Below are 17,181 nucleotides of genomic sequence, written 5' to 3' on the forward strand. Positions count from 1 at the left end.
TCCACACCCTGGACGTGAAGGTCAGCTACCTCACCCTTTCTATGTCTCCATGTTTTCATCCCAAATGTGGAGATAATCAGTTTGGCCCCTAGGGTTGCAGCAATAATTCTTTGAGCAGGACTGGTGTGATGGCTCAATGGCTAAATCCTCATCCTGCAAGTGCTGGGACCCCATATGGGTACTGGCTCGTGTCCTGGCTGCACCACTTTCCATCCAGCTCCCTGCTTGTGGCCTGGGAAAACAGTCAAGGACAGCCCAAAGCCTTGGGACCCTGCACCCATGTGGGAGACTTGGAAGACGTTCCTGACTTCTGGCTTCGGATCAGCTCAGTTCCAGCTGTTGGGGCCATTTGGAGAGTGAATCAGTGGGTGGAAGTTCTCTCTGTAAATCAAATCTGCCTTTCCAATGAAAAAAAAATTATCTGAACATAGCCTGACAGAATTAAGCCAAGCAGACAACCTCTTGATTCTGTCAACTTCCCTGTGGAGGCAAGGGGCAGTTGACATGGCTTCTTTTGAGGTGCCAGGAGCCAAAGCCCAGAAAATGGAAACTAGTTGCCTGAGGCAGCTGCACCACAGGTGGCCAAGCCTGGATTCCTCCGGATAAAATCGGGGCTGTGAGAGAAGCAAGTAAGGCACATGAAAGGCAGTTTCAAATGTCTGTGCCTCAAGTCCCTTGTACAATCACACCCACGGGGCCACGAGGGATCCCAGCTGCCCTGCTCCTGGCAGCCCTCTGCTCAGCTGCCTCAGCATGGCCGGCAGGGACAGCTGGGCTGACAAGAGAAGCCCATTGTCTCTGGCCTCTGGGGCTCTATTGTTGGAGCCTCCTCCCAGGGCCCAGCCCCACGAACACCCCAGCGGAACCCAAGGGCTTGTCTCCGGGTTCTGGGGTGGTGGGGGTGCGGACACGTCACAGAGATCCGACTGTACCATGCAGATTGGACCACCAGGCGAGGGACACGAGGCTCCGGCCGTCTCATGTCAGAGCGCTACAGATGGGGCAGGCGACACGCGTTCTCCTCAGAGTCTCCGTTCCCAGTAGGTTATAGATGTCAGGACCAGAGCAAGGAACCTCGCCACATTTTACTAGTGGAAACGAAGGGCTAGCACACGCTGACACAAGTATATACAGCTCGCCCAAGGCACAGTGTGGCAGGTAATTCGGTGTCCCCGACCCCCACTTGGCTGGTTTGGGGGAGCGCGGGAACACGTTGAGCGAGAGGGGCGGGGCACGAAGGAGCCACGCCCCCCCGGGCGGAGCGACGCTCACGTCCTCCTTCTCCGAGACGCCCGGCGGTCAAAGTACAAGCAGCACCGCCCCCTAGGAGGCGTGGCTTTCCGAGCCTGCCTTTCGTCGGAAGCAGGCGGGACTGCGTTTGATGGGCGCTGGGGGCGTGGCCTTCCTTCTGCGGATGAGCTTCGCACGGGATTCCATCGCTCTGTGACGCAGCGCGGCCGGCCAAGGGGCGGAACCGTATCTCCCCGAGCCCCGCCCCCAGCGGCGGGGGCCGAGGCCGGGGGCGTGTCCTGGGCGGGGGGCCCACCCCACCCGCGTCCTGCCCCGCCCCGCCCGGTCGCGGAGCGCCGGCCAGCGTGGGGAGGGCCTGGCCCCGGGATGTGAGTGCGGCGGGGCAGGGGGTACGGGGTGGGCGGCGAGCCCAGACCCGCAGCTTCCCAGGGGTCCCCGTGGGCCTGGGTGCTAGTGCGCGGGCGGCCGGGCGGGACCGGTAGTGTGGGCTAGGTATGACGGGCTCAGGGACGCTGCTGCCGGGCGCTTCCAGGCCGGCGGGTGCGCGGGGCCCGCCCGGTGCTGCTTCCCGCGGCCGGAGGGACGCGAGTCTGACGCCTGCCGTGCACCGGGCCCCGCTAGTTATGCGGACGCCCCACTAGTTATGTCGCCGGGTCGGAGCGGTTTCAGGTCCCAAGGTGGCGGCTGCGGGGCTGTGATTGAGGAGGGGGACATTCGCGCGGAGGGACACAAAGTGAGCTCACACCTCTGGCTTGGGGCTGGGCCGCTTCGTGCCAGCTTGTGCGTTTTCCCGATCCTTTAAGACCCAGGGCCGCACAGCTGTTGGGTCGTTGTGTAGACAGCAGGTGTCCCTGCGCGTGCACAGCTGCCCTATGACCTTCGGCACCTCCTCCCAGGGCTGCTGTGAGGGCTGGGTTACTGAGGAGTTCAGGGAGCGAGCAGGTGCTTGCTGTTGCCTCGGTGAGCCCAGGGGACCGGGCCTCTCTGCTTCCCACGCTGAGGCTGTCCCGCCCGCGTGTCTATTCTTGTGCACCCCGCAGGCCGCATTCCACCCAGCTCTACCAGCATGTGCCCGAGACTCGCTGGCCCATCATATACTCGCCTCGTTATAACATCACCTTTATGGGCCTGGAGAAGCTGCACCCTTTTGACGCTGGGAAATGGGGCAAAGTCATCAATTTCCTGAAAGGTAGGGAAGGCCCCTCTGGGAATCCACAGCTTCCTTACCCCCACCCACACCCACAAGTCAGCATCTCCCCCCTCTTGTTGGGGCCCTCAGAGTTCTACTCTCCCCTTCCCCCACGAGCTGTGTGTGTGTGGGGGGGTCCTTTCAGCACAGTTGTCCTTGCCTGTTATGTCCCTGCCAACCCCGCCCCTTGGCCTGTCACTGCCCTGCACCCCAGTCCTGCCTCTGCTGCCCTGAGGGTGGCCTGGAAGAGAAGCTGATAAATGGGGGAAGCTGAGGATTGGAGGAGGCCAGAGGCTGTCCCCTGAAGTTCACAGAGTTGAGAAGGTGGAGAGCCTTTGTTCCGATCCTGCTGATTATTTGTGGGGGCAGTTGGGGCCCAGAGTGGCCGAGGGGAACGCAGAAGTGAGCTGCAAGCTTCTCACCTGGACGGCTGCTGCTCCAGAGAGCTCACGGCTGTAGCTGTGGCTTGCCACCAGGGGTCTGGTTCAGGTGGGACCCTCGGGCATCACAGTAGTTCCAGTGGGAATGTACTCTGTGTTTCTTCATGAAGGGAGGTGGGAGATGCTGGCATAGGCAGAAACAGCAGAAGTTGAAGATGTGAAAGGCTGTGCCTCTTCCAGAAAGTAGGCTCCAGTTACAGGTGGCTGGTGCTGCAGGCTTCCACTGGATTTGGTTTTGGCTTTTGGTACACTGCTTCTGACACATAGTACCAACTTTTCCTGTGCTGATGTGACCACAGCACATGTTCAAAGAAAAGGAGGTGGGAGATGGTGTGTGGTGTGTAGACATGTGATGTTGAGAGCCCTGGCCAGGGCGGCGGGGCTGGCCTGCGTCTCACCTGCAGGCTCTTGCCTTCCCCAGGGTGGGCCTCATTTCTGTCCAGCAGATGCAACCAAAGCCAGAGTCCCTATGGTCCCATCTTGGGCTCCCGGGTCAGTGCAGGGCTTGGTGTTGCGGCTCCTGGCCTGCCTCATGGCAGAGGCAGTAGCTGCCCTGAGCTTCTCCTTCCCTCCCCTGAGGATGAGGATGAGACAGAGGTCACCTGGTGAAGGGACTCAGCTGACATCCCAAGAAAGGAGCCAGCCCTTTGCCTGCAGGGAGTGTTCTGGGAGAGCAGTGCCTGCCTGAAGTCAGGTGGAGCTAGTCTGATTCTAGCAGCGATGTTGGTTTCTAAATGCAACTCACTGAGACATCCCCTAGATCCTGGTTTCCCTGCGACCAAGAGCCCCATGCACCTGCCTCCTAGGGCTCTTCCTCGTGGGAGTGAGTCTTGTCTGGCATGTGTAAGGGGCACAGTGTTTCACTCATCAGGCATGCGGACCTTGCCATGAACTCAGACAACCTGTTCTGTTGTTTACTGCTTGCTTTTCAATGTGGCCTTTAAACTTTTTTGTTGTTGTTGTTGTTGTTTAAAAGGAAACATGGCACCTAGTGGGTAAAGAGTTCCACTTGTCCTAAAGAGGAGGTCATGGTTAAAAAAAAATTCAATACAAGCAACAGTGTAACTTAATTCCAACTGGTTTCCATTGGGGCTGAACGCTGCTGTGCTGTTTTGGTTAAAGGCAGGAAGAGCATAAGCTGGGCAGGGGTGGCAGGCTGGCCCCTGCACACTGAGCCTCCGGGTGTCTTCAGAAGGTGGAGGGAGAACTGCTGGGGAAGGCTGTTTCTCACCTTGATGGTCAGCGTCACTGACTGCCGGGCCACTTGCCTCTGAAAGTTGTCCAGACACACCTGACCTCACCTGGTGGCTACCAGTGACTTGGGAACGGGAGGATCGCTATATACATCATGTCCAATGCTCCGTGCCTTCCAAGCACTCACCAGCCGACTGTGCCCACTCTTCTGGGGCAAAGGCTGCCAGCCACCAAATCTGCAGGTCTGGGAGGGAGGGACAGGGAAGCAGACGGTAACTTTGTGATTGCAGAGGACAAGTTGCTGACTGATGGCATGCTGGTGGAGGCGCGGGAAGCCTCGGACGAGGACCTGCTGGTGGTGCACACAAGGCGTTATCTGAACGAGCTCAAGGTACGCGTGGGTGGGCCTGACGAGGTGTCTGGGTTTCTTGGTCATGGTCATGGCTGTCACATTCCTTCCTCCCTGCCCTGACCTCAGCAGTGAGAGTTCCAGATGGGCCTGAGACAGTGTAAGCTCATGAAAGATTACCTACCAGGAAGAGATTAGATCCTGGCTCCCAGGAGAGGAAGGTGTGAGAGGCTCTGGCAGGACGCCCAGTGCTTGCCTGTCCTGGTTTGCAAGGGCCCAGGCATGCGTGGTCATGGTGCACGGCCAGGATGAACGGCCTGCTTGAGTCCAGAGGAGAGGGGCAGGCAGGGGTGGAAGGCGCTGAGACCTGGCAGAGAGAACACAGAAGAGAGAGTGGGGCTGAGAGGGCTGGGGTCTGGGGGTAGGCTCTAGGGTCCTGCTGATGTTAAGGGACTTTCAGGGGATGTGTTCAGCATGCCTAACGGTGGGTCCCAGAAGGCTGGAAGCAGCTTCCTCTCTGAGCATAAGTAGAAATGGTTTTTTAAAAAGTACTAACAGGCAGAGTCCAAAGCAGAAAATGGAGGCCCAGGGCCAGAGGATAATGTCGCTAATTCAATTAAAAGGGTTCATTAGCGTGCTAATCCAGCTGCTTGGAGTTCCCTAGCTGCCAGAGCAAGGGGGGAAACACAGTCACTTCCTGCTAAGATGGGGAAATGGTTAATCAGTGCCTCTGTACTGAATGGGAAGGGGAGGCTGGGAAAGCAGGGTTCCCTGCTCCTGCAGAGTTGCATTCTCGTGGTTGGAAAAGTGACCCCTGAAGCAGCATTTCACAGAGCACCAAGAGCTGCCGAGGAAATGAGCATTGGCAGGTAGCTGGGCAGAGGTGGGGTAGAGATGTGCTGGTCTAAAATGAGGAGCAGTGACCCTGACATGGAGCTTTGAGGGAACCTACTCTAGGGTCAAGGGACAGAAGGAGGCTTGAGTGGCCAGATGCTCAGCAAACCAGGCACAACAGGCCATGCAGGGGCTTGCAGGCTGTGGGAAGAGTGGGACTTGTCCAGTGACAGAGGCTTGGTTCTGTTTTTGCTACCCAGGTAAGTGCCATGCCCCTCAGACATTTGGGGTATCTGGTATCTGGGGCTGCAACTCTCAATGCCCCATGCTTTGTGTGTGATGTTTCCAGGCCGCTGCATGACCTGTGCCCTCTCCCCTGCCTCGCCCCCAGCAGTAGACTGGGATTCATGCCTGGCCCTGCCCTGAGACAGCCTCCATACCAGGCATGGAGGCCATACCATGGCAGGACCAGGCATGGGAGGAGAAACCTTAATTGCATGTTTGCCAGGGCAGGATGTTACCAAGGCCAGGGAAATGAATGTTTAGGAAGCCAGGCCCAAAGTTGGCTCTATTGAGGGTGGCAGTTGGACTGGAACAGTACTGGGCTCTTATCTCTGGCTCCCATAGAGACACTCCACCATGGGGTGCCCATTGGCATGGACAGCCCCTGAAGTCCTGTTCTCACACACTGTGGGATGGGCAGTACTTGGGACCTGTCTCCCAGCAACCTTAGCACTGTACACAGCACTAAGTGCCAGGAGGACAGCAGAGAGTAACAGACTGAACCCCTTCTCTCAGGAGGTGGGTCTCCACAGTTAGTCTGCCCATGATGGAGCAGCTGGGGGGCTTACTGATGCTAAGAACCACAAGGGCAATGGGGTAGGAAGGATGACTGGCTCCCATCCGGGTCAGGAAAGGGTTACTTGAAGCGTGGTCAGAGCTGATATGGAATGGGTGAAGGAGTGGGTGGATGGCAATGTGGGGAGGGAATGTGGAGGGGGTGAGGGAGTGGGCAGATGGCACAGGGGAGGCGGGAAGGATGTGCCAAGCAGCTGGAACAGCAAGTTCAAAGGCCTCAAGGCAGACTGCAGCTCCAGAACCTTCCAGTAACAGTGAGAGGGAGGCTTCCCCTCTGCCCTTGGGGTGCAGGTCCTGGGATCCTCTTCTCCACTTCCTCCTCCTCTTTTTTATTGTGGTAGAATTTACATTTGCATAGAAGTAGCCATTACCACTTTAAAGTGTATAATCAGTGTTAAATCCATTCACAGTTGGTGCAACTGTTGCGTCTAGTGCTGAGGCTTTGCCTGCCTCTTTCACAGGAAACACACTCTTCCTAGTCTTCCTTCCGCACACGCCATCTCTGGGCGCCTGCACCTGCTCTGTTCCCAGAAGTGTGCCTCTTCTGGGCGGGTCTCCCAGGTACCTCCACGTTCAGCAGGGGTCAGTACTTCATTTCTTAGTACTTCATTCCATTCGTGCTCAATATCCTGTTGACAGAGTCCCATGTTGTATGTGTATTTTGGTTTCTGGATATTGGAGCCATTTCTGTTACGTGGTTAGTGAACCGGTTTGCTCTGGCTGTGCTCACATTCATTTGCATTAGCTGGCCGTGTAGTCATGCTTTGTATGTGCGCATTCTGCAACAATTTAGCTAGCCAAAGATTGCAAGTATCTGAAGAACAATTGAAAGTATTTCAGTAACACTCGGACCTATTCTGAGCCTGTACAGAGTGTGTGTTCCCCTTATCATTCCTTCCTAAACAAATCATAGATCGACTTGTTCCATAGCATTGGAATAGGGTAGGAAGTAGAGTTGGGTTGAAGCACACAGGATAAGGTGCCTCTGGTATCACTAAATAGTATCCCACTTTGTAGAGAGGTACAATGAGGGTCGAACTCCCCCTTGGGTTTCCACGTCCTCAGTCCAGACCATGCATCTTTCTGGAGGCACAGAAAAGCCAGCTGTGCCCAAATCCACATACATACCCTGTGGCAGAGCCAGAGAGGAGGGCCTATGTGGCTCCCATGTAGCCTGCCCACAGCCTCGCCAGGGAGGGAGATTATCAGAGGGGCTCACCTGCCAGGCATGTCCCACGGCAGCTGGCCGCACCATCCAGATAAGGTGTCTGTTCCCTGCTTACCCCAGCCTCATAGCTCTCTCCAGAGCCCTGCCCAGTGGTTCCTGGAAGGGCCTTGTGTGGCGTTCATTGCTGGTTTGTAGGAGTTCACTCCAGGTGATCATCAATGAACTTCCAGATAGCCCCATGACAGGTACCATGCCTCTCCCATGGTCCTCAGCCACTCTGTGTCTATTGGGACCACAAAGCCTGCTGTGGCCACGCCCTGTGCCCTCTTAACCCTTCCCTCTGCATCCCTCCATCTGTCTTCCTCTCTAGCCAGCATTGGCTGGCTTCTCCTAGAGCAGCATTTGTGATCTGCATGCGCCCTGGCTGGTGGATACTCCAAGGCATGCGTGGCTTTTGAGAACTCAAAATGCAGCCAGTGGGATTGAAGAACAAAATTGTCATTTAAAAAATAATAGTGATTTAAAATTATATGAAGGACTCTTCAGAAATTGGTGAAAATATGTATTACGGATTACACATGGATTTTGAAAGTTTTTATATCAAAATAAGCTATGTTTTTGAAGATCTGTATGTTTGAAAAGCAGAATGACAGAGAGGGAGAGTTCTTCCCGGTTCACTTTCTAGAAAGTTGCAACAGCTGGGGCTGGGCCAGAAGGATGCCAGGAACTCCATCTAGGTCTCATGTGGACAGCAGGGCCCAAGCCGTTGGGCCATCTTCCTCTGCCTTCTTAGATGCATTAGCAGGGGCTAGATCAGAAATGGAACAGCTAGGACTTGAACCAGCACTCTAATATGGGATGCCTGTATTGTAGGTGATGGATTAGCATGCTACACCACAACACTGAACCCTAAACTTAGTTTTAATCTCATTTGTCAGGACCTTTCTAAAGGATTCCTTTGAGTGAGTATGAGAGTTGGATCCACGAGGCCTATTACTGCCTTGTGCAAACATCACCGTGGGACAGGGTGTGTGCTCTTCCTCATCCTCAGGAGCAGGGCCTGGAAGAAGGCACAGGGCTGGCACCGTTGGCAGACCACACGTGCTGTAGGGGACTTCACACCTGGTCTCAAGACCATATGAAGTTCAGTTGTTAGCTTTGAGCATCCCAGGCCTATCCCACTGCAGATCCACAGAGGGTTAGTATGAGCTTTGGGTAAAGCAAGAGGTGGGCCAAGGTGGGCCACCTCAGCCCTGGGCACTTATAGCAACCCCCACATGCGACTGTGGCCTTCCCGCCTGGATAGCTTGCCCTGACAGTGGCTGATCTGGGCCTCATCGGGCCTGTCCCCTTTGTCAGCACCCAGAGCTTCAGGGTCTGCCTCTTATTCCACCCTGGGACTGCTGCTTCTCTTCAGATTGGCTTTGTGTGCTGCAGCCTGAGCAGTCCAGTACAACAGCGTCTGTGGTTTCCTGTTACTGTGGGCACAGTGTGAGCCTGTCCTGGATGGGCAGGCCCTGTGTGATGAACCCACCCAACCCATCATGGCTGCACTAATCTCTCAAATCATGGACTCTGTCTGCACCTGCAGTTGCTTTTTCACCATGACTCCTGCTGTGTCACTTCTCCCAGGAAGACACATGTGTGCATACTCCCCTTCCCCCGGCTCCTCCTGCTGTGCTGTTCCACCACATATAAGCACCTGCTACCTCCTCCACCTTCCCACCAGGCTGTGAATGTCCTAGTACAAGAGCAGGACACCCCTGCCCCCTTTCTCACTCTGGGGACCCCTCAGGGCTCTTAGCAGACATCGACTAAAATACCAAGTGAGTGATCTGGTCCTGGCTGCTCCTGGAAGATGGTGCAGGGTTGGGTGCGGTTGGGCAGCTGGTGTCATGGGTGTTTCCCTAGGACACTCAAGTCACAGCAGTGTGCTCTGTCCTGGTCTTAATGCCAGGATGGAAGGCAGGCTGTAGCTTTTCTAGGGAGTTCTGCTTTCCAGTGGCTGTTGGGACCATCTGTGGGATGAGGAAGGGGGGTGACTGAAATATCCTCCCTGTCCAGGCCTCTATCCTCTTGGGTACACTGGGTGCTCTGGCCAACTCCACCAGAGCAGCTTGGCAGGAGCTTGGGCCTTGGCAGCTGGGACTCCCAGCTCTGTGCAACTCTCATTCTGGGCACCAGAGGGCAGCACAGAACTTCAGAATGCCGAAATCCCTGGGCAGACATTGCTTCAAGAAATGCTAGGTGTGGTTGGTTCTCTGCTGACCCTGAAGTTTGGAAATTGTGTAAGGCTTGGAGGGTTCCTGAGAGCTCTGGTCTGTGTATCTGTATTTCTTTTTCTTTCTTTCCTTCCTTCCTCTTTCACTCTTTCTCTTTTTCTTTTTTTTTAAAGATTTATTTTTATTGCAAAGTAAGATATACAGAGAGGAGGACAGACAGAGAGAGGAAGATCTTCCATTCATTGATTCACTCCCCAAGTGACTACAATGGCTGGTGCTGCACTGATCCGAAGCCAGGAGCCGGGAACTTAAGGTCTCCCATGCAGGTGCTGGGTCCCAAGGCTTTGGGTCGTCCTCAGCTGCTTTCCCAGTGCACAAGCAGGGAGCTGGATGGGAAGCAGGGCTGCCGGGATTAGAACTGGCACCCATATGGGATCCTGGCGTGTGCAAGGTGAGACTTTAGCTGCTAGGCCACCGCGCCTGGCCCCTCTCTTTTTTCTTTCTCTGGCTCTCTTTTTTCTTCTTCCCTCCTTTCTTCTGTCCTTCCTTTCTAGATGTGTTCATTTTACTTATTTCTTTTTAAAGGCTTTTTCATTTGAAAGGCAGAGTTACAGTGAGAGTAGGAGAGACAGAGAGATGGTCCATCTGCAGGTTCACTCCCCAAATGACCACAGTGGCTAAGTCTATGCCACATCAGAGCCAGGCACTTCTTCTAATCCTCCCATGTGGGTGGAGGAGCCCAATCACTTGAGCCATCTTCTGCTTTCCCGGGTGCATCAGCAGAGAACTGGATTGGAAGTGGAGCAGCTCACACAAGTACCCATAAGGGATGCTGGCTTTGCAGGTGGTGGATTTAACCTGCTTTTCCACAATGCTGGCGCCTATTCATTTTACTTAGGAAGCAGAGTTAGAGGGAGAGCCAGGAAGAAAGATCTTGAAGACAGAAATCAGAAGCTTCAGCTGGGTCTTCCGTGTGGGTACAGGGGCCTACGCACTTGAGCCATCTTCCACTGCCTTCCCGGGCACATTTGCAAGGAACTGGATCAGAAGTATAGCAGCAGGCACTGGATCAAGCATCCATAGAGCTGCTGGTGTTGCAGGTAGTGGCTTACTGTGCTGCAGCACAGTGCTGGCCCCCAGCTCTGGCTTCTTACCAGGAGATTGTGTTTGGCTGGGGAGCTCATCCCTGGACGTTGTCCTCAGGCACTGAGGTGGCATCTGACGTCCAGGACTATGTTCTCTTTCTACAGTGGTCCTTCGCTGTTGCCACCATCACCGAAATTCCCCCTCTCATCTTCCTCCCCAACTTCCTGGTGCAGAGAAAGGTGCTAAGGCCTCTCCGGACCCAGACAGGAGGAACCATAATGGTAGGTGGGGGGTGGTGCAGGTGGGCTGGGGACTCTGGCTCCTTCCCACCACCCCTGTCCTCTGATGTCCGTCAGGTCCAGCAACACTGACCCTGCTTCTAAAAGCCCTTCCCATCTGGGGGGCATTCGAATTCCTTGTTTCCTTCCTCAGAATAAATTCACTCATCTGTGACCTATGCCTCCAGCTCCTGGCACTTCCTGCACCAAAATGTGGCAGTTATGCTGAATTTAAGACGGCAAGCTGAGCCCCTGTTCAGTGCCAGGGAGTGCTGCTCCCTACCCCAAATACCAACACCCCAAGCTAAATTCACTTTCCCATCCTGTGTGCAGACACATGGCAGCAGCCGCGATGTCCCACTCTGATTTCAATCCCAGGCTCACTCCCTGCAGTTGTCATTTTCCAAAGTTGTGTTTTCTCGGTTTCGTAGACATTGGCCACCTCCAAACTGTGATTTCCTACTGGAAGTTAATATTTATTCCTGCATGCATCCAGGAGCACCTGTCACTTTGAAAGCTGTCTTAAAGTCTTAGCTCTCGTGGGATGATAACAACTTCCCTTTGATTTTTTTTCCATTCCTTGAAAAGTTGCAAAGAGTGTCTTGTCTGTGCAGCTGCTATGCTATCCAGTCTGACACTCGCTCCCTGGACTTTCTGTTTGGTTGCCAGTGGCAGGTGGAGGTGTCTCCTATGCCCCCAACTCAGAGCTTGTCTTCCCCCACCCCCCAGAAATGGCAGGCTACTGTATGGAGCTGAGCGAGGGAGGGGCTCAGCGAGCAAGTGCAGGACTTGGCCACCCTGTACCCTCACCTCTGCCTCTCCCTCCCCACAGGCGGGGAAGCTGGCTGTGGACCGAGGCTGGGCTATTAACATTGGTGAGTCCGGTGCTCAGGACTGGCTAGCCTGGGGGCGGGCAGGCTTGGGGCAGGGAGGATGGGCCTGCAGGATACTGGGAAGCTATGCTGAGCCCCCTTGCTATCTGGAGGGTGCATCCTGAGCTCCGCAAGGGATGCCGGGTGCTGCTTCTGTCTTATGTGGTTCCCAGTCCGTCTCTGTCACACTTCCTGTGATGGGCAGCCCCCAGCCCCTGAGAAGCCTGGCTTTGGACTTGAACCCCACTGCCACAAATCTCAGCCAGAACCCACCAGTCTCCCGAGGCACATGCTGGCAGGGTCTTGCCACCCAGCCAGCCTCACCTCTGGGTTCCTCAAACCCCTGCACTCCCCTGCAAGGCTGCTCAGAGAGGACTGACTGCGTGCCTCATTCTTATCCTTGTCAGGTCCATGAGCACGGAGTCCCTTCCAGGCAGGCTCTCCTCAGGGCTGGGTGTAGTTGTCAGGGACCTGTTTCATTGACCAGGGGAGAGGCCAGAGGCTTGCTCCACCCTCTAAGCTTGGAAGGCAGGGCCGGCTCCCTGGCCTGCAGTACCTCCAGGAGACCAGCCTGAGGCCCTGTGTGTCCGCACTGTTAGAGGAACTCCTGTGGACAGAGGAAGTGCCTGTCCTGGGGCCTGATGGAGCTGGAGAGCCTGGGGCTTTATCTAGCCTGGATGGGAATCCCAGTCCCTGTACCTCAGTCTCCTCATCTGTAAAATGGGCATGGGGATGAGCATGCACCTCCCGGGGCTGTAGAAGCTCAGCGTGGAGCTCAGGTTGTCCAGTGTGTCCTGAAACCCAAGGGGACACCGGGGGGAGGGGGAATGAAGGTTCATGGGGCCAAGCCCTAGAGCCCTCCTCTGAGTGACCCTGCATGCCTGTCTTCCCGCAGGGGGCGGCTTCCACCATTGCTCTAGCGATCGGGGCGGGGGCTTCTGTGCCTACGCAGACATCACACTGGCCATTAAGGTATGTCAATGGCCTTGGGGGAGCTGGTCTCCCCCCCTCCCCCCGGCTTGAAGAGAGTTCTGCAGGACTTCCCACTGCCCTGCGCTAGCTGCCCTCACCTCACCTTCCTGAGCACGTCGGAGGCCAGAACCCACTCTAACGCTTCCTCTCCTTCCTGGCTGTTTATGACCCATGGGAGCTATGGCAGCCCTCCACAGTGCTGGGGGCTGGAGGGCACGGGGGGCATGGCAGCAGGGTTCAGTTAGGGCAGGGAGGGGTAGGATGATGACGACTGTGGTAGCAGCTGGTCGGGGAGACTGCGGAATCAGCAGATCTGTTAGGGGAGAGGCACAGGAGGCCTTCCTGGAGGAGGCGGCGGCCTTGGGGCTGGGCCTGGCAGATGGAGACAGACTGGGGGATGGAGTTGCAGGGCTTGTCCCCCACATGCTTCCTAGGGAAATCTGGGATCTCACTGCCTGGCTTCCTCTTGAGCTGTAGCCCCTCAGAGCATAGCACATGTCCCATCCTCCACGGAGCCCTCCCTGCCCCCTCCTCATGCATGCATTCTTCTCTTGAGCCCCACACCTCTGCCCGGATGGATGATGCCTTTGGCTGGCAGCCCGATGCCCCATAAGCGTGTGTGCCTCTACGCACTCCCTCACACTCGGGGCCATGCAGGGGCAGCTGCTCTGGCCCATCCTAGTCCTTACTTGTCCTCTTTCCTCCCCGGCAGTTCCTGTTTGAGCGAGTGGAAGGCGTCTCCAAGGTCACCATCATTGACCTTGATGCCCATCAGGTGAGTGTCCTACGGAGTGGAGCCCAGAACCTCCCCATGGCCCAGGGGGCCTCTGGGTATCCCACCCATCATTGCACCGTAGTTCTCCCCTCCTCCCTGCCAGCCCCCTGCCTTCCCAACCTTTATTGCTGCCGGGCTCACAGTTCCATGGGCTGATGGCAGGTGTGTCTGTGCCTCTAAGCCCAGCCAGAGAAATAGGGCCCCCTCATGGCTCCTGTTTGCAAACCTGAGACCCTTCCCTCCATGCCGCTGCCTCGCCCCGCTGCCCCAGGCAGGTGGCTGATCCCAACACCGGGCCTGCAACTACTGCTGTGGTATGCTAGCCCCTGCTGAGGCTCCTTCCCCATTCCTCTGAAGTCCCCGCTGCAGCCAATGAGCTCTCAGGCAGTTTAACATGTCTCCCCAGAGGTCACTGCACCCTAGTGGACGGGCCCCTCTGTCTTAGGACTCCGAAGGTAGGCTAAACTCAGACACAGGAGGAGGCTCCCTGTGCCCACCCTGCCCCTGCCATGGCTTGGTGCTGGTGGGCGTCCTGCTGCAGGTTCCCATGGCAGGGAGAGCCTGAGCCAGCTCACATAGCGCTACCCCTTATAGGTGACTCCCCCGATGGAGAAGGAAGCGGGCCGAAGCTTGCTCAGGGTCACAGTGACAGGATTGAGGTGGGACCGCAGCTGTGAGATCCTCTGTAGCTTGGACGTGTGGAGTGGTGGGCTAGGGACACCCGGCTGCAAGCAACTCCGTGTCCTCTCCACAGGGCAATGGACACGAGCGAGACTTCATGGGGGACAAGCGTGTGTACATCATGGATGTTTACAACCGCCACATCTACCCTGGGGACCGCTTTGCCAAGCGTAAGCTGCTACCCTGCACCTGGCCAGATGTTCCCCTTGCCTGGCTAACCGCACCCCCCCCACACACACACGCCCCACTCTTGCCTACATGCTAGGCCTGGCAGAGGCTCCTCCATTTGTCCTGCATCCCCAAGGTGTAGTAGCAGTCATTCCCATTTCACAGAGGACGACGTCACAACCTTCCCTGGATCCTAACCACCTGCCCAGTGGACCTGCGTGTGGGTCCTTAGGAGAGGGGTGACCACCAGCAGAATAAAACCATAATGATCTGGGCTTGCATCTGTCAAGTGGACAACAGGAAGGGACACAACACACACACAAAGACAAATAGGAAATGTGAAGTAAGATGGCAGAAATAAGTTTAAACTGCATGATTAGTGAAACTCATGGACATGCACTGAAGAGAGCCAATCAGAAAGGTAGGGCCACTCAGCTGGGTTTGGAAAGCAGGCACCTGCCACGTGGAGATAGGGGGATGCTGGGGCAGGAGGTGCTGGTGAACGACAGGTGAATTAGAGACCGGTGTGTGCACTCTTTCTTGAAGTTTTACTTTTATATTTAATTGAAAAGCAGTGTTGGAGAGAAAGAGAGGTCTTCTGCCCTCTGGTTCATTCCCTCAATGGTCACTGTGGCCAGGACTGGGTCAAGCCAGTCAGGAGCTTCTTCCAGTTCTCCCACATGGATGATAGACCTAAACACTTGGTTCTTTTCCAGGCACGTTAGCAGGGAACTGGATCAGAGGTGGAGAGGCTGGTTTTGAACCAGTGTCAACATGGGATGCTCGTTGTTGCAGGTGGAGGCTTAACTTGCTATGCCACAGCACTGGTCCCTGAACTGACTGTTGACTGTGCTGCACTTAAAATTGGAAGCTTGGCAGGTGTCCCATGTTTGGGCAAGGGCAAGCCTCCCAGTGTTCAACCCCAACTCCCCTTCTCTTTGGAGGCTCCCATTCGGGGATCTTCGGTGCTCTTTTCAGCTTGGTTTTGGGTGGACTGAGAGGCCAGGTGAGGCAGTGTCTGAAGGCCTGGTTTTGGAAACATGCGCAGTAGTGTTGCCATCATCCCAACAGGTGCTTATTGTCTCCCCTCAGAGGCCATCAGGCGCAAGGTGGAGCTGGAGTGGGGCACAGAAGATGAGGAATACCTGGATAAAGTGGAGCGGCACATGGAGAAGGCGCTGCAGGAATACATGCCTGATGTTGTGGTGTACAACGCTGGCACTGACATCCTTGAGGGCGACCGCCTTGGCGGGCTCTCCATCAGCCCAGGGGTACAGGCTGGTCCCGGGAGGCAGGGTGGGAGGACTCAGCAGGGAGGTACCGAGCTGGGGCACCAGCTGCTCAGAGCTGAGCTAGGACTGCTGTAGCACTTGCTGACAGCACAGGGCCCAGGCCTGGCTGACCAAGCTTCCCTATCCCCCTCCCAGGGCATTGTGAAGCGAGACGAGCTTGTGTTCCGGGTGGTTCGCAGCCACCAGGTGCCCATCCTTATGGTGACCTCGGGCGGCTACCAGAAGCGCACAGCCCGCATCATTGCCGACTCCATCCTTAACCTGCACAGCCTCGGGCTCATTGGGCCCGTATCCCGTGACGTCTCAGCTCAAAGCTCAGACACACCACTGCTTCCGCCCACAGTGCCCTGACCCCTGCTGCCCTCCTAGCGGCTCTGGCCTCCCTCTTGCCCTGCTCCCCTGCTGCTTTTCATCTTCTAACCTAGGTGGGCGGGTGCGGGTGGCAGCCTCCAGTGAGCTGGGAAGGGCAGGGTGAGATAGGGACCGTCCCTTGCTGGGCCACCTGAGGGACCTCGCGCTGGCAGCCCAGGGTCTTGGCCACCCTGGGTGGGAACAGAAGACGGAGTCTGAGACCTAGAATGGCCCCCATGGGGTCGCTGGTGTGGCTTGGCCTGGGGAGGCCAGCAAGGTATGGAGAACAGAAAGGAATAGATGAATCCCAACAGGCCCTGGGGTTGGGGTATCCTGGATGGGAGATGTGGCAGATGTGGCTCTCAGCTCCTCCCTCTGGCCTCTCTGTCACTGGAGTCTATCCTCCTTTCCTGAAGGACTAGGGGAGCCATGGGTGCTGTGGGAGCTAGACCTGGGCTCTGACCACTCCCAACCTGGGGGGTGTAAAGACTTGCAGGGAAGGGATGTAGGTAGCGGGGAGGGTCTCCCATCTGGAGGGGGTCTGGTCCTGCTTTTCCCAAGTCCCCTGAGCCCCAAGGGAACTGGGCAGGCCCGGACCCCCTGGTGCCATCCTTGGGCAGGTTTGGGGACAATGTCTCCAATCTGGAGCCTGCCCCTGGGGCTGGGGCAAAAGGAGGCATGATTAGCACAGGTGGTGAGACTCAGTAGGTGGAACTCAGGGCCGGGTGGCCAAGCTGGGCTCCTGCCTCTCTCTGGGTCTTCATGGCCAGGAGGAACTAGAGACTTGGAAAGAGGTTGGAGGGCAGGGCTGGGGCTGCAGCCTCCTCAGGCCTCGCCCTGAGTACCTCGGACTCATTTGTCTCCCACTGCACGGACCCCAGGTGAGCCTGCCTTCTGGAAGGGAGCTAACCAAGTTGCAGGGACTGTCACCAGGGGTGGAGAGGAGGAAATATGTCCCACCTGCTGGAGGGACAGTGTCCCGAGATCACAGAGGGCCAGGAATACCAGCTTTGGGGCCCCGACTCCCAGGCACTAACAATGCACTTTGAGCAACCCCTGCCCCCTCCAGCGCCCTTGGTCTCCAGTCATCCTCAGTGGGGTGCAGCCTGAGGGGGTCCTGGATGGGAACTGTCCGTTATTGCACTGTTCCTGAGAATCATAAAGGCTCTGACGGGACCTGGCTGCTGTGCGTTCTTGAGGG

At 56.4% G+C, this 17,181-nt stretch overlaps 1 protein-coding gene across 1 annotated transcript; it reads left to right on the plus strand.

Annotated features, from left to right (window-relative positions):
- The first annotated feature begins 1,585 nt into the window (after positions 1-1,585).
- Positions 1,586-16,928, plus strand: HDAC11 (histone deacetylase 11). Its single transcript, XM_040994925.1, has 10 exons — positions 1,586-1,619; positions 2,292-2,440; positions 4,365-4,465; positions 10,756-10,872; positions 11,702-11,744; positions 12,637-12,713; positions 13,426-13,488; positions 14,243-14,339; positions 15,430-15,608; positions 15,765-16,928. Coding segments are annotated over exons 1-10 (1,044 nt in total). The 5' UTR covers positions 1,586-1,617; the 3' UTR covers positions 15,981-16,928.
- The last annotated feature ends 253 nt before the right edge of the window (positions 16,929-17,181 follow it).

Source organism: Ochotona curzoniae, unplaced genomic scaffold, assembly GCF_017591425.1.
Source record: "Ochotona curzoniae isolate NIBS_2020 unplaced genomic scaffold, NIBS_Ocur_1.0 contig_908, whole genome shotgun sequence".
In the NCBI taxonomy this organism is placed as follows: domain Eukaryota; kingdom Metazoa; phylum Chordata; class Mammalia; order Lagomorpha; family Ochotonidae; genus Ochotona; species Ochotona curzoniae.

What these genes read in the sequence shown, in the direction of transcription:
- HDAC11 (XM_040994925.1), top strand. An exon ending in AGTCATCAATTTCCTGAAAG is followed by an intron (nt 2,441 to 4,364) that starts GTAGGGAAGGCC and finishes TTGTGATTGCAG; the next exon opens with AGGACAAGTTGCTGACTGAT. An exon ending in AGGCTGGGCTATTAACATTG is followed by an intron (nt 11,745 to 12,636) that starts GTGAGTCCGGTG and finishes GTCTTCCCGCAG; the next exon opens with GGGGCGGCTTCCACCATTGC.